At 37.6% G+C, this 21,991-nt stretch overlaps 1 protein-coding gene across 2 annotated transcripts in view; it reads left to right on the forward strand.

The window, feature by feature from the left end:
• Positions 1–21,991, forward strand: part of PARL (presenilin associated rhomboid like) — a 54,283-nt gene that overhangs the window by 20,898 nt on the left and 11,394 nt on the right. For both annotated transcript variants that reach the window (XM_020879937.2, XM_020879938.2), the window contains exons 5-7: positions 11,997–12,092; positions 12,677–12,826; positions 15,512–15,582. In XM_020879937.2, coding sequence (XP_020735596.2) covers positions 11,997–12,092; positions 12,677–12,826; positions 15,512–15,582 — 317 coding nt within the window. The remainder of the gene's footprint in view (positions 1–11,996; positions 12,093–12,676; positions 12,827–15,511; positions 15,583–21,991) is intronic.

Raw genomic sequence — 21,991 nt, forward strand, 5'->3', positions numbered from 1 at the left:
GAAGTGGGATTGCTAAATTATATGGTAGTTCCATATTATTTTCCTTACTGTGTGGACCATTTTACAATCCTACCAAGAGTGTGCCAGGTTTCTGATTTCTCTGCATCCTTGCCAGCACTTGAAAATTTCTGTTCATGGTTTTTTTTTTTAAATGGGTGCCATCCTAATGGGTGTTAGGTGACACATTATTGTGATTTTGGTTTCCATTTCTCTAATGGTGTTGCATGTCTTTTCATATGCTGGTTGGCCTTGAATGTCTTCTTTGGATAAATGTTCAAACTCTTTGCTCACTTTAATCAGTTTGGCTTTTGTTGAGTTGTAGGAGTTCTTTATATGGTCTCGATATTAACCCTTTATCAGATACGTGATTTGCAAATATTTTCTCTCATTCTGTAGGTTGCCTTTCATTCGTGTTCTTTGCACAAAAGCTTTTAGGTTTGGTGTCACATCTGTCTATTTTTGCTTTTTTATTTGTGCTTTTGTTGTCCTATCCAAGAAATCATTGCCAAATCTAATGTTATGAAACTTTCCCCTATTTTCTTCTAGGAGTTTTATAGTTTTGCTTGTAGCTTTAGGTCCCTAATCAATTTTTAGTTAATTTTTGTATATGGTGTAAAAAAGTGAGCAAAGTATTTGAACATTTATCCAAAGATGACTTTCAAATGGCCAACCAGCATATGAAAAGATGGTGTAAGGTAAGAGTCCAGATGCATTCTTTTAAGTGTGGATATCTACTTTTCCCTGTGTTCTTTCTGTAGAATTGCCAGGTTGCTTTCTAAAGTGAGTGTACCATTTTATATTCTCTTAGCAATGTATAAGGATTCCATATGTTATTACTTGTCTTTTTCTATCAGCAACTACAGTTTTTTTGGTATTTTTTTTATTGTGATAAAATATACAGAACATAGAATCTATCATTTTAGCCATAAAGTGTATAATTCATTGGCATTAACTGCATTCAGTGTTGTGCAACCATCATCACTATTCCATTTCTGGAACTTTTCATCATCCCAAACAGAAATTCTGTACCTGTTAAACAATAACTTCCTGTTCCTCTACCCCTTAGCCTTTGGTAACCACCATCCTACTTTCTGTCTCTGTGAGTTTGCCTAAATTTCATATAAGTGGAATTATAAAGTATGTTTTTGTATATGGCTTCTGTTTAGCATACTGGTTTCCAGGTTCATTCACATTTTAGCATATATCAAAATTTCATTCTTTTTTATTTTTATTTATTTATTTTTACCCACTGCAATATTGTAAAGTAATTTTTTTTTTTACCCACTCCTTTTTTAATGCTGAATGCTGTTTTTTTTCAATTTAAAAAAACTGTAGTTGATTTACAATATTGTGTTAATTTCTGCTGTACAGCAAAGTGATTCAGTTATATGTATATTTATACACATACATTTCTTTTTTAAAATACTCTCTTCCATTACAGTTTATTGTGGAATATTGAATACAGTTCTCTGTGCTATATATACAGTAGGATGTTGTTGTTTATCCCTTCTGTATACTAAAGCTTACATCTGCTAACCCCAACCTCCCAGCCCACCATCCCTCCTCTCGCTTCCTCCTGCTTGGGAACCACAAGTCTGTTCTCTATGTTTGTGAGTGTATGTTTCGTGTGTGTGTGTGTGTGTGTGTGTGTGTGTGTGTGTTAGTTGTTCAGTTATGTCCGACTCTTTGCAGTCTCATGGATTGTAGCCCAGCCAGGCTCCTCTGTCTATAGAATTCTCTAGGCAAGAACACTGGAGTGAGTTGCCATGCCCTTCTGCAAGGGATCTTCCTTACCCGGGGGTTGAACCTGGGTCTCCCACATTGCCGGCAGTTTCTTTACCTTCTGAGTCATCAGGGAAGCCCTCGATAGGTTTGTCAGGTGAGTGTATGCTCCTCAGTTTTTGTCTCATCACAACAGGTCTGGAGTGACGGACATTAAAGCCCCCCCCGGCGTGTTACAGCTCTCGGGTCTTGGACAGACCATGTTATAGGTCTCAGGTCTCGATCGGACCGTGTTATAGCTCTTAGAGAAATCAGTGTTACAGCTCAGTGTTACAGCTCTATTTTATTTAGATAATAGCAGGAAAATCCATCTTCGAGACATGAGGGCATGTCGACCGAAAGACTCGAAGAGGAGAGCACCCTAGTGCGTGGAAGAGAGAGAGAAGAGAGCCTTGGCTCCTCTTTTTATATGTTTCTCTCTCCCTGGGCCTGTCCTTTGTAAATTGGACCAGCCAGGAGTTCTGTTTGTTTTACCTGAGGTTCTCCCTCTAGTCCTTGGACCTTCCTTTGTTCTATTTTCGCAGACTTTTCCCTTCCAGGTCTTTTAGCCACTGCCATTCTGGACTCCTTTTCCCTATTGTAACTACCTAACAGGTTCATTTGCGTCATATTTTAGATTCCACATGTAAGTGATACATCATATTTGTCTTTCTCTTTGTAACTTTGCTTAATATGATGATCTCTAGTTGCATCCATATTGCTATAAATGGTATTTCATTTTTTATATCTGAATAGTATTCCATTGTATATATGCGCCACATCTTTATCCATTCATCTGTTGATGAACATCTAAGTTTTTTTTTTCATATCTTGGCTATTGTAAATAAGTGCTGCTATGAATATAGGGGTGCATGTATCTTTTTTGAGGTATGTCTGGGATATATGCCCAGGAGTAGGATTGCTGGATCATATGGTAATTCTTAGTTTTCAGAGAAACATCCATACTGTTTTCCACAGTGGCCGCAACATCTTACATTCCCGCAAACAGCATAGGAGGAGGATTCTCTTTTCTCCACATACCTTTTCCAGCATGATGACCATTCTGACCAGTGTGCAGTGATACCTTTTTATAGTTTTAGTTTTGATTTGCATTTCTCTAGTGATTAGCAACGTTGAGCCTCTCTTCATGTGTCTGTTGGCCATCTGTATTTCTTCTTTGGAAGTTAAGCCCTTGTCAGTTGCATTGTTTGCAGATATTTTCTCCCATTCTGTAGATTGTTTTTTTTTTTTTCATTTTGTTTATGGTTTCCTTTGCTATGCAAAAGCTTGTAAGTTTGACTAGGTCTCATTTGTTTGTTTTTGTTTTTATTTATTGTTGTTGCCTTGGAAGACTGACTTAAGAAAACATTGGTATGATTTATGTCAGAATGTTTTGCCTGTGATATCTTGCAGGAGTTTTAAAGTGTCATATCTTATGTTTAAGACTTTAAGCCATTTTGAGTTAATTTTTGTGTGTGATGAGAGGGTGTACTCTAATTTCACTGATTTACACATGGCTGTCCCGCATTCCCAACACCACCTGAGACTTTTTCCCATTGTATTAAGGCTGAATAAGATTGCATTGTATGGAAACACCACATTTTATTTATCCAGTCATCTGTCGATGGGCATTGGTTTGTTTTCACCTTTTGTCTTCTCATGAATAATGCTGCTGAGAACATTTATGTGTAAGTGTGTTTTAGTCCCTGCTTACTATTTTTTGGCATGTATATTTAGGAATGGAATTGCTGCATCATACGATAATTCTGTGTTTAACTTTATGAGAAACTGCTGACTTTCACAGTAGTTGCACCATTTTATATTCTCACCAACAATGTACAAGAGTTTGTTTCTCCTTATCTTTGCCAATGCTTGTTAGTTTCCTCTTTTCTTTCTTTTAATAACAGCCGACTTAATGTATGGCAAGTGATATCTCATTGTTTTGACTGCATTTCCCTAATGACTAGTAATGCCAAGCATCTTTTCATATGCAAGTGTCCATTTATTCTTTAGAGAAATGTCTGTTTAAATCCTTTGTCCAGGGACTTCCCTGGTGGTCCAGTGGCTTAGACTCTCTACTCCCAACGCAGGGGGTCCAGGTTCAATTCCTGGTTAGGGAACTAGATCCCACATGCCACAACTATGACCAAGTACAGTCAAAACTGGACCACGCTGGGATCTTAGTTCCTGGATCAGGGATCAAACCCTTGCCCCCTGCAGTGGAATCGTGGAGTCCTCATCACTGGACTGCCAGGAAAGTCTTGCTTTGTTCATTTTTTGAATTGTCTTTTTGTTGAGCTGTAAGATTTTTTAATATTTTTTGGATATTAGATCTTTTTTAGATGTATAATTTGCAAGTATTTTCCTATTCTGTGCATTGTCACTGCTTTCTTTGCAGCACAAACTTTTAATGAAGTCCATTTTATTCATTTCTTATTTTATTGTGCTTTAAGTGTTATGTCAAGGAAACTGTGGCCTAATTCATGGTCACAAAAATTTCCACCTTTTCTAAGTTTTATAGTTTTAGTTTTTACATTTAGGTTTTTGATTCACTTTGAATTATGGTTTGTATTCAGTTTGAGGAAGGTGTCCAAATTCATTCTTTTCCTGGTGGATAGCTACTTGCTTCAGCACCATTTGTTAAAAAGACTGTTCTTTTTTCTTTAAAATATTTTTTTAATTTTATGTTGGGGGATAGTTGATTAACAATGTCGTGATAGTTTCAGATGAATAGCCAAGGGACTCATGCTATACATATAAGCCACCACATAACATTGAGCAGAGTTCCATGTGCCATACAGTATGTCCTTGTTGGTTATCCATTTTAAATATAGCAGTGTTTACATGTCCATCCCAAATTCCTTAACTGTCCCTTCGCCTCTTCCTTCCTCCCAACCATAAGTTTGTTCTCTTAAGTCCAGAAGTCTGTTGGTAAGTTCATTTGTATTATTTATTTTTAGGTTCCACATATCAAGGACATAATATGATATTTCTCCTTCTTTTTCTGATTGACTTCATTCACTATGACAATTTCAAGGTCCATCCATGTTGCTGCAAATGGTCATTATTTCATTCTTTTCAGTAGCTGAGTAATATTTCATTGTATATGTGTACCACATCTTCTTTATCCATTCCTCTGTTGATGGACATTTAGGTTACTTCCCTGTCTTGGTTATTGTAAACAGTGCTGCAGTGAACACTGGGATTCACATATCCTTTCAGCTCATGTTTTTCTCCAGATACATGCCCAGGAGTGGGATTGCAGGGTCATACAGTAGCTCTATTTTCAGTTTTTTAAAGAAACTCCATACTGTTCTCCATAGGAGCTGTACCAGTTTACATTTCCACCAAGTGTTAGAGTACCATACCCTCCAGCATTTGTTTGTAGATTTTTTATGATAGCCATTTTGACTGGTGTGAGGGGATATCTCATTGAAGTTTTGATTTGCATTTCTCTGATAATTAGTGATGTTGAACATCTTTTCATGTGCCTCTTGGTCATCTCTGTGTTTTCTTTGGAGAAATGTCTATTTAGGTCTTCTGCCCATTTTTTGACTGGGTTGTTTTGATGCTATGAAGCATCATGAACTGTTTATAAATTTTAGAGATTGCTTCTCGGCCTTTTGGCTAAGATGAAGTATAAATTTTAGAGACTAATCTCTTGTCAGTCATATGGCTTGCAAGTATTTTCTCTCAATCTGTGGGTTGTCTTTTCATTTTATTGTTTCCTTTGCTTTGTAAAAACTTTTGAGTTTAAGTAGGTTCCATTTGTTTATTTTTATTTCCATTATCCTGGGAGTTGGGTTGAAAAAGATATTGCTCCGGTCTCACATTTAGGTCTTTAATCCATTTGAGTCTTATTTTTGTGTATGGAATTAAAAAATGATCTAATTTCTTTTCTTTTCTTTTTTTTTTACATAAGAGACTGTCTTTTTCAGCATTGTGTAGTCTTGCTTCCTTTGTCATTAAAAAGGCTATTCTTTTCCCATTGAATTGTCTGGGACCACAATTAAAACAACAAGGCAGTTGACATAGATGTATGGATGTACTTCTGGACTTTCATTCTGTTCCACTGGTCAGTATGCATATCCTTTGGACATACTGTCTTGATTACTGTAGCTTTGTATTTTAAGTTTTTAGACGGGGAATTGTGAGTCTTCCCATGTTGTTAATATGGAATATTATATTGATTACAGTATGTTGAACCAGTTTTGCATTCCTGGAAACGTTTCACTTGGGCATGGTTTATAATTTCGTATATTCTGCTGGATTTGATATGACAGTATTTTCTTGAATATTTTCTGTCTGTGTTCATAATGGATATTGATAGTTTTCTTGTGATGTCTTTGTCTGGTTTTGATGTCAAGGTAACGTCCACCCAGAAACTCAGAGTATTATTTGAAATAGAATAAAACAGAATCTCAGTGTTATCTTAATTGAAATAGTGAGATCATACTAGATTAAGGTACACCCTGAATCCAATGACTTGTGTCCTTATAATAAGCGAAGAGAACAGAAAGACACCAATAGAAAAAAGGGGCCTGTGAAGTGAGGGAGCCAGAGATTGGAGAGGTGCTGCTATAAGCCAAGAAATGCCAAGAACCATCAGAACGTAGGAAGAAGGAAAGAATCTTTCCTAGATTCTTCATGAGGAAGCATGACCCAGTTGACAGTTCTGTCCTCCAGAACTGTAGGAGAATACATTTTTATTGTTTTAAGCCATCTAGTTTGTAGTAATTTATTATAGCAGCTCTTGGAATGTAATATACCAGTTAAGCCATCTGGTCTTGGGCATTTCTTTTTTCCTTTAAAAAAAAATATTTATTTATGACTATGCTGCGTCCTCATTGCTGTGTGGGCTTTTTCTCTAGTTGCAGTGAGCAGGGGCTACTCCTCTTTGGGGTATGTGGGCTTCTCATTGTGGTGGCTTCTCTTGTGGAGCAAGGGCTCTGGGTGTGCAGGCTTCAGCAGTTGCAGCTCCCAGGTCCAAGAGCACAGGCTCGGTAGTTGTGGTGCATGGGCCTAGTTGCTCCAGAGCATATGGGATTCTCCCGGACCAGGGATCGAACCTGTGTCCCCTGCATTGGCAGGCAGATTCTTTACCCCTGAGCCAGCAGGGAGGCCTCTGGGCTTTTATTTATGTGAATTTTTTTATTGTTGTTAATAATTCAATCTCTTTGCTTCTTATAAAGGCCTATTCAGATTTTCTCTTTCTTCTTGAGTCAGTTTCAATGCATGGTCTTTCTGGGAATTTGTCAGTTTCATCTAAGTTATTCTCATTTGTTGATATGCTATTGTTCATAGTATTCTTAGAATCCTTTTTATTTCTGTAAGATCAGTAGTAACATTCTGCTTTCTTTCCTGATTTTGGGGATTTTGAATCTTTTTTTATTTGTCAGTCTAGCTAGTTTTGTCAACTGATGATGTCAAAGAACCAGCTTTCAGTTTCATTGATTTTTCTCTAGGTTTCTAGTCTCTGCTTCATCCAAACTCTTTATTATTTCCTTCCTTCTACTTGCTTTGTGTTTACTTTATTCTTTTTTTTCCCTCCTAGTTTGTTAAAGTGGAAGCTTAGGTTATTGCTTTGAGGTCTTTTTTAGTGTAGGCCTTCACAGCCCTGTTTCTGCTATATCCTCTAAGTTTTAGTATTGGCTGAGCGTGATCTGACATAACAAAATATTACACCATAGACCAGGTGGCTTAAGCCACAGAAATTAATTTTCTCATAATTCTGGGGTTCGAAGTCCAGCATGGTCAGTTTCTGGTGAGATCTTTCTTAGCTTACAGACTGCTACCTTCTTGCTACATCTTCATATGGCAGGTAGAGAGAGCAAGAGCACCTGTGTCTTCATATAGCAGGTACAGCAAGAGCATGCTCTCTGGTATCTCTCTAATAAGGACATTAATCCCATCATGAAGGCCCCACCTCTAACTACCTTCTAAGGTCCCATCCCCAGATACCATCCCGTTAAGGATTATGTCTTCAACATATGAATCTTAGGGGGACACAATTCAGTTCATGGCAGGTATGTTCTATTTTTTTTTTTCATTCATTTCAAAGTACTTCCTACTTTTCCTTGTGATTTCTTCTTTGATCCATTTATTGGTTATTTAAGAGTGTGTGATTTTCACATTTTTTTAATCATTAGCATTTATTAATCGGATGGATAAGTATAGGTTGAAAAACATACTTGACAGCAAAATATCAAATTGACAGCTGGACTATAGAATGTATGTGTGTGTGTGCTAGGTTGCTTCAGTTATGTCTGATTCTGTGTGACCCTGTGGACTGCAGCCTGCCAGGCTCCTCTGTCCATCGGGTTCTCTAGGCAAGAATACTGGAGTGGGTTGCCATGCCCTCCTCCAGGAAATCTCCTCGATCCAGGGATTGAACCCTGGTCTCTTAAGTCTACCTGTACTGGCAGGTAGGTTCTTACCACTAGGCCACCTGGGAAGCCCATAAAATGTATACATTTTTAAACATAAAAAAAATTTTTTTTTTTTACAAAGAGCATTTACTATAATGGTCACTTACATCTTGTCATTCACATAGCAACAGTAGAGATCCCAGGGGTAGCATGCAGAACTGAAGTGCCCCAAGGAGGACAGAGGCAAGAGCAGAATAATATGCTGAGAAAAGACTCTTAAGAGCAATACCAAAAAAAAAACGGGCAAAAATATCATCACAAAATTGTACCTGAGTGACGAGAAGCTCTGTTTCAAATCCAGAAACCTAGGTTAACATTTAAATTAGTCTGCTTCATTCTTTTCTTTGGATGCTTAACCCAGCCAGCACTTCCATCTTATAACCAAATCCAATGTGATCAATCACTAATCAGTTAAGGCCTCAGCTTTCTACTGAAGAGTTCCTGATAACCTGATGGAGAGATACTTGCTCTGGCTTCACTTAGCATGCTGTCAAGCATCCCTCTCTGTGCCTAACATGCCAACAGAGAACCCAAGTCTTCCTCTTGTTATTTACCATGAATACGCACTTAGAAACAGGAAGCGTTGACACCCCTTTTTAGTAAACATTCCTTTAGAAACATTAAAAGGGGAGGACCTCCCTCTTACATCCCACATATTTTTTAATTTTACAAATGTATTATTGACTTGTAATTTTATCCCATTGTTGTCAGAGAACATACTTTTATAATTTCAGTTTTGAAATTTTCAGTTTGAAAATTTATTGAGACTTGTTTTGTGGCTGAACATATATGGTCTATCCTGGATAATGCTCCATGTGTGCCTCAGAAGGATGTGTATTCTCTTGAGTGGTATGTTCTATAGATGTATGTTAAGTTGATTTACAGTATTCAAATCTTCTACATCCTTGCTGATCATCTAATTCTATCCATTGTCACAAATGAAGTGTTGAAGTTTCCCATCTATTATTGAGTCATTTATTTTTCCCTTAAGTTTTGTCAAATTTTACTTCATTTATTTTGGGTTTCTATTGTTAGGAGCGTGTATGTTTATAATTGTCATATCTTCTTTGTGGATATCGAGTTTTTTTTTTTTTTTTTTTTTACCCTTTTGTCATTATGTAATATCATTCTTTGTCTCTAGTAACAAATACCATCTTGAAGGCTCCTGTTTTTTTATTCTTGTGACTTTGTAGATCCCAGGAATATATGAGGTTTTGTAAGCACCTGTGAATATCTCATTGCTAATATTTTCCTTTTAAGATTTTTGTTTGTCTCTATTATCCATCACCTCAGCCAGCTGGGAACTTAAACAACTTGCCTATAATTGCTTTTGACAGATTCCTCCTGGGGAATGAGTTTTGCACTTGAGCTCCCAGTCAGATCAAATACAGACATCCTTACTAGTGGGGTCTTCTAAGAAATTATTATCAGATAGGTCAGATGATGATCGTTCTTTGGGAACAAGGCTTTGGAAGAGATTCAGCTCCATTCTGCGGTCTCTGGTGGTTGCCTGGCAGTACTGGGAAAGTGGATTGTTTTCATGTAACTTATATCTGGAAAGTGAGGCCTGTGACTAGAGCAAGTTAAAATGCCTCAAAGCTCACTATTCTTACTGAGTTTCATCCATTTTTCTTAAAAAAAATGCTGGATTGCTGCAAGCCTTTGGCTAGTTTCCAGAGTTCTGAAAAAGTTGATTCTAACATTTTTTTTTTGGCCAACTTTTTCACTGCTTTTATGAAGGAGAGAAGTTTGGGAGGTCTTATCCCATATTCTTACTGATAAAATCAAGTGCATCACTTGTGGCAAAGGTAGGCACTGAGGCATCAGCAACCTTTCCAAATCAATAGTTCCAAGCTAGTCTAGGCATGACCGAGTTAGGAGGAGGCAAGTAACCCTTCTCCTAGATGTAGATACAAACAGAGACCTTAAACACGTCTACCTCTAAAAGGAAAAGGAGGGGGAGGGAACCATTTTCTTGTCACATCTACATACTAGATGTACGTATTATGGGGCTTCCCTGGTGGCTCAGATGGTAGAGAATCCACCTACAATGCAGGAGACCCAGGTTTGATCCCTGGGTTGGGAAGATCCCCAGGAGAAGAGAATGGCTACCTACTCCAGTATTCATGCCTGGAGAATTCCATGGTCAAAGGAGCCTGGCGGGCTATAGTCCATGTGGTCACAAAGAGTCCGTTACGACTGAGTGACACATAAACACACACGTACCTTTATGATGTGTAGGAAGTTTTATTCTTACTTTACAGTGAGGAAACTGAAGTGAAGGCCATGAAATGCCACAGGCCACAAACCTTCTAAGGGCATACCTTTAGGATTCAGACCTAAAAAGGCTGTTCCCTTTATAGTGTAATTTTCACTTTTTGAGTTATCACTGTGTGATCACTACATTTAATCATATTTTCTCATCTAGTCATCTTTCTTTGAGGTAGTTGTTTGTTTTTTTTTTTTTTTACAAAAGAGAAAACTGAGGCTGAGATGTTAGGCCTCTTGCCCAGGTTATAGTATAAACAGGACAGAGTCTGTCCTGCTAGTTTTCTTCACACTTAACTTTAGACATTGTGCATTGCTTCTTCAGAGGATTGTCACCTCCTTTCCTGCTGACTTGCTTCTAGGGACCAGCCTATACTGTTTCCTGGTTAAGGAGCTCTTTGGTGTCTGAAGTCCTAGAGTGACCAAGGTCAAAAGAAATCCCCTTGCCTATCCATGTCTCTTGTCTAGTAGAAAGAGCACTAGATTAGAAATTCTGGCTTAGCAGAATGTTGCTAGAATTGGTCCTTATCATTGAAGAAGTTGAAAGGGCTAGTTGCTTGTTACTTAAAGAGATTGGAGGAATGAATACATGTTTAAATTTCTTTAATTCAAGTCGATGCGTGCCTACTATGTGTAAGGAGTTGTGGTACCTAAAATTAATGTATTTTTTTAAAGTTTGCAGTTCTTAATAACTTAGTTCTTCCTTAGAATTAACTATTGTGTCATAAACCTACTAGTCAATAGACTTTTTAACTATTTAACTATTTTGTCAATAAGCTTACTTAATTTAGTGGTAGTTCTGGCAACTTCAGTTCTTGCAGAAAAATGAAACAGTCACTTAACTCCCACATGTAAACATATTTTCAAAAGCAGTTGCAAAATTCTTCCAAACTATTCCTGAATTCTTAAACAATGAGTATTTTTATCAGACCTGTAGATATTCATCTATATGGATGATCTTTTTTTTTTTTAACTTATTTTTGGGCTGTGTTGAGCAGTATGTGGAATCTTAGTTCCCGGACTAAGAATTGAACCTGCATCCCCTGTGGTGGAAATGCAGAGTCTGAACCACTGGGCCACCAGGGAAGTCCCTACACAGATGCTCCGTAGGTATTTCTGAAAGCTGTCAAAAGTTAAAGAAGCATCCTTTGGAGAAAGGAGTGATGTTTTCTGGCTTTTTTACTCTTGGCCAAAGAACCTAATTCTGTACATTACTCTGTCTTTGACTTGGCCGTTTTCAAACAGTAATTACAGATCTGATTATTTATTGAGAAGTAAAATATGGAGCTGAGTGAAGGAAGGTAGCTCCTAGAGCATTTGCAGTTTTACAGGAATTTTCTGACTTTACCAACCCATGACAGTTTTGATACTCAAAAACATTGATTTCACTTACTTTTCTTAACTTACCCCCTCTCCCAAGTATGTAATACTTTTTTGTGTGTGATATTCTTTAATGTGGTAGAAAATCTTATTCATGTGGACTTTTGATTAGACTTTCTTTGTTTTTAATTTCCTAAATTAGAAATGTTTATTTTGTAGGTATCATAGCTGCAAATGTTTTTGTATTTTGTTTGTGGAGAGTACCTTCTCTGCAGCGGACAATGATCAGATACTTCACATCCAATCCAGCCTCAAGTAAGTCTAACTTGTGTGATTTTTATTTTGAGGTAGAGGTAATATGAAGGAAATATGCTTTATGGTAATTGAAGTGCTATAAGAAAGATGACTAACTTGTCAGTAGTTACAAGCAAAATCTGGAGGACAGGCTGTAAGCTTGTAGCAGACAGGAATCTCATTTCTCTTACAGCTATATCCAGGCACCTAAAATGTACCTTGCACATGGTAGATTTCCATAAAAATTTTTTAGTGACTTAAGATCAGTGATCACTAGAAGTTTACTCTTTAAAGAGACTATTATATACAGTTTTATTTCTGTGATTTAAATAATTTGCTAATTATTTTTTCTAGCTAACTTTTTCCATAGGACAAGTTGCTTTTGTTGACCTGAGAATTTTTATTGGTTGCTGTAGAAAAGAGATTTAAGGTAGCTTTGTACCACTTTGAAAAATGCTGTCTTAAACCATCTTATCCAGTCTTTTAACTGGCTTTGGTTTGTTGTGCAGGTTTTTTTCATGATAATGATAATGAAAAAAGTCTAAAATGGATCATTTTTCCTGGCTATGTGTGCACAATTACAGGACGTTTTCTTTCTCTTGTAGAGGTCCTTTGTTCTCCAATGTTGCTGTCAACGTTCAGTCATTTCTCCTTGTTTCACATGGCAGCCAATATGTATGTCTTGTGGAGCTTCTCCTCCAGCATAGTGAACATTCTGGGTCAGGAGCAGTTCATGGCAGTATACTTATCTGCAGGTAATCAGCTTTCATCTTGGGGCTGTCCAGAGTTTAAGTGCTCTCATCTATCTGAAGAAGGGACAAAGGGAATGATTATAGCCACATTTTATATACAGTAACCCTAAGTACATATTTGTCTCTCAGATTGTATGTAGAGAAGGATACAAGCTGGTGTAGTACTTAAGCATGTCATTTCTGTTTCCCAAGGCCTTGGTTTCTTTAGCTCAGGCCCACCATTTTATAGATGAGTGGTTCCCAGACTTCTCGGCTGCCTTAATCATGTGGGTCTTTGTTAAATAACTTTACACTCATTTCCGAAGTGTGTTCAGTTTCCAGAAAGCTTTTGATTAGAGCTCTCCAGTAAAATTGTCAAGAATGAGTTCATTCATTTTGTTGCAAGCATACATTAGCATGGAACCACTCTAGTCATCCTGGACTTAGCAGCATTTCCTTATCTCAGCTTGAAAATGATAACTCAGGATTCCAGGTTCCTAAATGCTGCTAAATTGGCAGTTGGTTGATTAAAGTTTGCTTGTCTCAAAAAACCGTGAGTCTACCACCATACCACCCTGAACGCACCCGATCTCATCAAAAAATCGTGAACTTCCAGATGTTTAAGCTGGTTTTAGAAAAGGCAGAGGAACCAGAGATCAAATTGCCAACATTTGCTGGATCATCAAAAAAGCAAGAGAGTTCCAGAAAAACATCTATTTCTGCTTTATTGACTATGCCAAAGCCTTTGACTGTGTGGATCACAATAAACTGTGGAAAATTCTTCAAGAGATGGGAGTACCAGACCACCTAACCTGCCTCTTGAGAAACCTGTATGCAGGTCAGGAAGCAACAGTTAGAACTGGACATGGAACAGACTGGTTCAGAATAGGAAAAGGAGTACGTCAAGGCTGTATATTGTCACCCTGCTTATTTAACTTATATGCAGAGTACATCATGAGAAACGCTGGGCTGTAGGAAGCACAAGCTGGAATCAAGATTGCCGGGAGAAATATCAATAACCTCAGATAGGCAGATGACACCACCCTTATGGCAGAAAGTGAAGAAGAACTAAAGAGCCTCTTGATGAAAGTGAAAGAGGAGAGTGAAAAAGTTGGCTTAAAGCTCAACATTCAGAAAACTAAGATCATGGCCTCTGGTCCCATCACTTCATGGCAGATAGATGGGGAAACAGTGGCTGACTTTATTTTTTGGGCTCCAAAATCACTGCAGATGATGGTAGCAGCAATGAAATTAAAAGACACTTACTCCTTGGATATGATCAACCTAGACAGCCTATTAAAAAGCAGAGACATTACTTTGCCAACAAAGGTCTGTCTAGTCAATGCTATGGTTTTTCCAGTGGTCATATATGGATGTGAGAGTTGGACTATAAAGAGGACTGAGCACAGAAGAATTGACGCTTTTGAACTGTGGTGTTGGAGAAGACTCTTGAGAGTCCCTTGGACTGCAAGGAGATCAGCCAGTCCATCCTAAGGGAAATCGGTCCTGGTGTTCATTGGAAGGAATGATGTTAAAGCTGAAACTCCAGAATTTTGGCCACCTGATGCGAAGAGCTGACTCATTTGAAAAGACTCTGATGTTGGGAAAGATCGAAGGCAGGAGGAGAAGGGGTCGACAGAGGATGAGATGGTTGGATAGCATCACCAACTCAACGGACATGAGTTTGGGTAAACTCCGGGAGTTGGTGATGGACGGGGAGGCCTGGCGTACTGCAGTTCATGGGATTGCAAAGAGTCGGACACAACTGAGCAACTGAACTGAACTGTCCCAAAAAAAATGTATTTTGTTTGCAAAATGTACTTAAAGCCATAAAGTATAAAAATTCATTCCTAAAATCCTTTCATTCTAAAATTCTTTCATTTAAAAACAGTTTATCTGCCAGTTATATGTAGTGAAAAGGCACTCAACTTGGAGATAGAAGACCTAGGTTCAGATCCTATTTCTGCTACTAGCTGTGTAATGTTGCAGAAAAGACTATACCTCTCTGAGGGTAATGGTACTTACTCTCATGACAGGGTTGTAGAAGGGATGAAAATAGAAGCATCTACGACAAGGTCCAGAGTGGGTACTTAATCATTGTTAATTACTCCTGTGCATCTAGTCCCTCAAAACAGAAGCTGAGTAATATCTTTGGCCTGTGTGTGTAGTTCTTTCCCCTGAGCACTAATGTTGTTGTAATTACAAAGAGTCTCTTTCAAGTGCCATTAATTCCTGCTCCGCAGAAAGTTGTTTTTCGAAATTAGCCACACTCAAGGTCAGATGACATTGGTGCCAGAGGGACCTAAAAAATCATCTAGTCCAGATCTGCAGCACATTCGTTTGGCAAACTGGGTAAAATACAGACTCCCTGGTCCCACTCCAGAGATTCTGATTTAGTGTATAATGTGTAATCCAGAGAATTCCCAGACAGTTGGTGAGTTTGGGCCATAGTCTTTCTTCATACAGTGTAGATGAGGAAAATGAAAATTAAGAGGTAGAGTGAATGACCCTGTGTTACTTAGTAAGTGGTGCAGTGGGTCAGACTTTGCTTTACCTATAATATATCCGAAGTGATAGGCAGGATAAGTATTTATACCTGCACCTTGACTGGGGAAGAAACCCAACTGTTGGACTTCATGGGGTGGAGGTCAGAAATGGAAGCCATTTTTATACCTCACTGAAATTAGTGAAATGTGATTTATTTCTTAGGTGTTATTTCCAATTTTGTCAGTTATGTGTGTAAAGTTGCCACAGGAAGATATGGACCATCACTTGGTGCAGTAAGTATTTCTAGTTAAAATTTTTCACTTCATTTTGAAATAATTTTAGATGTACAAGAAAGTTGCAAAATTAGTATTAAGATTCATACAACCCTTAACCCTGTTATTAACTACAAAACCACAGTACAACTATCAAAGCAGGAAATTAATATTAAAACAATACTACTAAACTAATCTGAGTCTAATATAGAATGTATACATTTGTAAAGCCTTATAAATTTCAGGCCGTAGCTTTTAGTCATCTATATATACTTAACTGGCACAGAGTACATATCATGAGGAATAGTCAAAATAGTGGGTATCCAATCCCCATAAACCAGAGAGCCTAATCTAGCATTGAAAAATTCTAAATAGAGATTTGAATCTGGTACTGTATCCTCTTCTTTATCAGTACTTATGTGCTATGCAGGTTGGACTACTGGGCACTGTACTTGCTGGAGACTGGGAATGCATCCAGTGAGCAAGATCAGTTTCCTGGTCTCAGTTATGTTCCAGATGATTTTGTAAAAATTACAAGTCTGTTTTCTTTTGCATTTAATGGCAAATTTCTAGACATGTGGAAATCTTTACATATGTCTTTAAAGACTACGCATTTAATTGTGTATAAATACTAATGCACTTAAATGTTTTCAAATAGAAATGTCATATTTAAAGAAACTCTACAAATGTTTAATTTCAGAAAAGCACCCTTATGTAAAATACTCATGCCATAATTTGTCTGTTCCTCAGATTTGTGTCTACTTAATTTTCCTAATGAGGCTGGTATCTTTTCCTGTGATCTTTATGTTTTAACTTTAGCCCCCTACCCTTTTTTCTTTGTGGAATGTTTTCTATATAAAATTTGGTGCCAATATAATTTATATATCTCAAATCTATTCTGTACCTCATCTGTCAACTAAGTACCTGTTTTGTGAAGACCAATTGGGTGAATCAGACATGTACTTTAACTTCAAATTTAGTTTAGTTGGGGAGCAAACATTACACACATCTAATATACACTGAAAGGGCTGAGTCGTCGTTAGAGGACATTGGAGGTTCTGAAGATGGGAGTACTTTTCTTGTTAGTTCAGGGGATCTGGGAAAGCATTTTGATGTGCCCTCAGACAAATGTTATTCCCATTTTACAGATAAGAAAGTGAAGTCTGAGATGAATAGAGTGTGGTAGCATGGCATTTGGAATTAGACTGGGTTTGAATCCCAGCTCTGCCACTTATTTGTGATTTCTGGGATTTATTACTTTACCTCTCTGAACCTGTTTCTCAATGTAAAGTTGTGATAACATACCCATTTCTGATTTGCAATGCAAATGTTTAGAGAGCTTTTAGCATAGTAGGAAGCATAAGGTGTAAGTGGTGGTTTCTGTTCAGTCATCAAAATCCTGTTGAGCCATCGCAGGATGTAATTATCATGCCCCAATACTTTTATTCTTTTTTGGTTAAAATGAAAGAAAACCAAGTCATCAGGCATATAGTATGCTGCTGCTGCTGCTAAGTAGCTTCAGTCATGTCCGACTCTGTGCGACCCCATAGACGGCAGCCCACCAGGCTCGCCCGTCCCTGGGATTCTCCAGGCAAGAACACTGGAGTGGGTTGCCATTTCCTTCTCCAGTGCATGAAAGTAAAAAGTGAAAGTTGAGTTGCTCAGTCGTGTCCAACTCTTCGCGACCCCATGGACTGCAGCCTACCAGGCTCCCCCATCCATGGGATTCTCCAGGCAAGAGTACTGGAGTGGGGTGCCATTGCCTTCTCCAGTATATAGTATATTTAATGAGAAATGTGGAGAAAAAAATACTATTGACAGAATTGTGGTAGAAAATTTAAAGTACTGGCCTTATAATTTTCTGATTTTCAAAAGTTTGTTTGCTGCTAAATATACCCTTTGTCTTGAGATGGAAAAGATCAGTGAAGTATTTATTGTAGGAAGTAGCATATGTAAAAATGTTTGCATTTTTTTTCCCTTGAAATTGTGAATAGTTTTTTTTAATTTTTAAAAATTTGAATGAAGTATAGTTGATTTACAATGTGTTAATTTCTTCTATAGACCTAAGTGATTCAGTTACACATATATACTTTTACATATTCTTTTCCATTATGGTTTGTCACAGAATATTGAGTATACTTCCCTTTGCTATACAGTATGATCTTGTTGTTTATCCATCCAGTGTTTATAATAGTTTGCTCTGCTAATCCCAAACTCTTCCTCCTTCCCTGCCCTACCTCTTACCCACTTGGCAACCACAAGTCTATTCTTTATATCTGTGAGCCTGGTTATATTTCATAGGTATGTTGATTTGTGTTGTATTTTAGATTCCACATGTTAGTGATGTCATATGGTATTTGTCTTTTTCTCACTTCACCTAGTATGACAATCTTTAGGTCCATCCTTGTTGCTGAAAAATGGCATTATTCATTCTTTTTTATGGGTGAGTAATATTCCACTATACATATGTACCACATCTTCTTTATCCATTCATCTGTCAGTGGACATTTAGGTTGCTTTCATGTCTTGGCTATTTTAAATAGTGCTGCTATGTACATAGTAATGCATATATCTTTTTGAATTATTGTGTTGTCTGGGTGCTCAGAAGTAGGATTGCTGGATCATATTGCAACTCTAGCTTTTTTTGAGTGATCTTCTTACTGGTTTCCACAGTGGCTGCACCAATCTACATTCTTATCTCCACACCCTCTCTAGCATTTTTTTATCTGTAGACTTTTTAATGATAGCCATTCTGACCAGTGTGAAAAGTTACTTTATTATAGTTTTGATTTGTATTTCTCTACTAATTAGCAGTGTTGAGCATGTTTTCATGTGTCTGTTGGCCTTGTGTATTTCTCCTTTGGAAAAATGTCTGTTTAGGACTTCTGCCCATTTTTCAATTGGGTTGTTTGTTTGTTTGATACTGTATGAACTGTCTGTATATTTTGGAAATTAAGCCCTTGTCCATCACATCATTTGCAAATAGTTTCTCCCATTCTGTAGATTGTCTTTTTATGTTTATGGTGTCCTTTGCTGTGCAGAAGCTTGTAAGCTTGATTAGATCCCATTTGCTTATTTTTGTTTTTATTTCTATTGCCTTGGGAGTCTGACCTAAGAAAACATTGGTATGATTTATGTGAGGGAATGTTCTGCCTATGATCTGGGAGTTTTATGGTATCATATCTTACGTTTAAGTCTGTAAGCCATTTTGAGTTTATTTTTGTGCATGGTGTGAAGGTATGTTCTAATTTCATTGACTTACATGCAGCTCTGCAACTTTCCCAGCACCACTTGCTAAAGAGGCTATTTCCTATTTTATATTCTAGCTTCCTTTGTTGAAGATTAATTGGTGTGTGGGTACCACCCCCACCTCTCTGTTTTGTTCCGTTAAGCTGTAAGTCTGTTTTTGGGCCAGTACTACCACACTGTTTTGATTACTGTGGCTTTGTAGTATTGTCTGAAGTCTGGAAGGATTACGTCTCCTGCTTTGTTCTTTTTTCCTCAGGATTGCTTTAGCAATTCTGTCTTTTATGGTTCCATGTAAATTTTAGGATTATTTGTTCTAGTTCTGTGAAAAATGTCATGGGTGATGTGATAGGGATCTCATTAAATCTGTAGGTTATTTTAGGTAGTATAGCCATTTAAATAGTATTAATTATTCCAAGCCTAGAGCATGGGATATCTTTCCATTTCTTTGTATCATCTTTAATTCCCTTTATTAATATTTTGTAGTTCTGAGCATATATCTTTCACCTCCTTGGTGAGGTTTTTATTATTTTTTATGTGATTTTAAAGGGCATTGTTTGTTTACAGTATCTGATATTTCATTGTTAGTGTAAAGAAGGCAACTGATTTCTGTATGTTAATCTTGTGTCCTGCTACCTTAACTGAATTCATTTATCAGTTCTAGTAGTTTTTGTGTGGGGTCTTCAGGATTTTCTGTTGATATATATAGTAGCTTGTCGTCTGCATATAATGACAGTTTTACCTCTTCCCTACCAATTTGAATACCTTTTGTTTGTTTTTATGGTCTGATGCTGTGGCTTGGGCTTCCAATACCATGTTGAAGAGAAGTGCTAAGAGTGGGCATCCTGATCTTGTTCCAGATTTTGGCAGGAAGTCTTTCAGCTTTTCACCATTGAGTACTATATTGGCTGTGGGTTTGTCATAAATAGCTTTTATTATGTTATGTTCCCTCTATACTCAGTTTTGTAAGGGTTTTTATCACAAGTGGATGTTAAAATTTATCAAATGCTTTTTCTGTATCTATTGAGATAGTCATGTGGTTTTTGTCTTTTCTCTTGTTGATGTGTGTCACATTGATTGATTTGCATACATTGAACCCTTCTTGTGACCTGGGGATGAATCCAGCTTGGTCATGGTATATGACTTTTTTGTATGTCATTGGATTCAGTTTGCTAATATTTTGTTGAGATTTTTTTGTGTCTATATTTATCACAGATACTGACCCGTAATTTTTTTTTTTGGTAGTGTCTTTGCTTTTGGTATCCGGGTTATGGTGGCTTCATAAAAAGTGGTCCAAAGAACACTTTGGAAGTGTTCTTTCCTCTTCAGTGTTTGGGAAGAGTTTGAGAAGGAGCAGTATTAAGTTCTTCTTTGTATGTTTGGTAGAATTCCCCAGCTAAGCTATCTGGTCCTGGACTTTTGTTTCAGAGATTTTTCTTTAAATTTTAGATTCTGTTTCATTTCTAGCGATTGTTCTGTTCAGATTTATTTATTTCTTCTTGATTCAGTTTTGGTGGACTGTATGTTTCTAGAAAGTTGTCTGTTTTTTTTCTAGATTGTCAAATTTCTTGGCATATATTTGTTCATAGCATTCTCTTAATGGTTTTTTGTGTTTCTGTGGTATCAGTTATGATTTTTCTTCTTGAATTTATTTTGTTTATTTGGATCTTCGCTCCTTTCTTCTTGGTGTGCCTGACCAGAGATTTGTCAGTGTTGTTTACCCTGTCAAAGAACTAGCTGTTTACTGTGTTGTTTTTTTTTTCCCTGTTATCTCTATTTTATTTATTTCCTCTCTGATCTTTAATGTCTGTTTCCTTCTGCTAGCTTGAGGTTTTGTTTGTTCTTCTTTTTCACATTCTTTTGGGTGGTGGGTTAGGTTTGAGGTTATTTGAGATTTTTCTTGTGTCTTAAGGCATTGTATTGCTATGAACTTCCCTCTAAGAGCTGCTTTTGCTGCATCCCATAGATTTTGTATGGTTGTGTTTATAAATAGTTTATCATTGGCTGGATTTGCATACCAATATTATGATAACCTGCTTGCTGTAACTTCATTGATTTAGCTTATCACTGATCTAAACTATACATAAACTGATTTCTCATGCTTAGTTAGGAGAGTATCTTCAGTCTCTTTCTTAAAAAGTTGCAAGTGAAACAAAATGATTGCTAGTGCAGATTCATTTGGCATTTCATTTTGACTTATCTATAGTGTTCTGGCCAAAGTATTGGAGTTTCAGCTTCAGCATCCACCTCATGAGAAGAGTTGACTCATTGGAAAAGACCCTGATGCTGGGAGGGATTGGGGGCAGGAGGAGAAGGGGACGACAGTGGATGAGATGGCTGGATGGCATCACCAACTCGATGGACATGAGTCTGAGTAAACTCCAGGAGTTGATGACGGACAGGGAGGCCTGGCAAGCTGCGATTCATGGGGTAGCAAAGAGTCGGACACGACTGAGTGACTGAACTGAACTGATAGTGTCCTGGAAGGACAGGGAAGCCTGGTGTGCTGCAGTCCATGGGGTCACAGAGAGTTGGATAGGACTTAGCGACTGAACACCAGTAGTGTTCTGGAGTATATCTCTTTGTATAACTTTTTCATGATTGCTCTGAGTACTACTGGAGAAGGCAATGGCACCCCACTCCAGTACTCTTGCCTGGAAAATCCCATGGACCGAGGAGCCTGGTAGGTTGCAGTCCATGGGATCACAAAGAGTCGGACACGACTGAGTGACTTCACTTTCATTTTTCCCTTTCCTTCATTGGAGAAGGAAATGGCAGCCCACTCCAGTGTTCTTGCCTGGAGAATCCCAGAGATGGCAGAGCCTGGTGGTCTGCCATCTGGGGTCACACAGAGTCGGACACGACTGAAGCGACTTAGCAGCAGCATCTGGGTACTACAATATATGTATATCACTACTGCAATCTACTTGTGGTATCATTTTACCAATTTGAGTGAAGTGAACCTTACCTTTTTGCCCCATACCTTCTCCAGATTTTAATTGCCTTAAATATTTCCTGTGCATACATTTATGATTTTTGCTTCAACCAATAACCATGAGTTAGAAAATTCCAAGATAGAAGGACAGTCTGTTGTATTTACACATAATTTTTACTTTTTCCTTGATTCGTTCTTTCTGATGTTCCAAGATTTCCTCCTTCTGTCATTTCATTGTGTAGAAAACTT

This window comes from Odocoileus virginianus, chromosome 4, assembly GCF_023699985.2.
Source record: "Odocoileus virginianus isolate 20LAN1187 ecotype Illinois chromosome 4, Ovbor_1.2, whole genome shotgun sequence".
Classification (NCBI taxonomy): domain Eukaryota; kingdom Metazoa; phylum Chordata; class Mammalia; order Artiodactyla; family Cervidae; genus Odocoileus; species Odocoileus virginianus.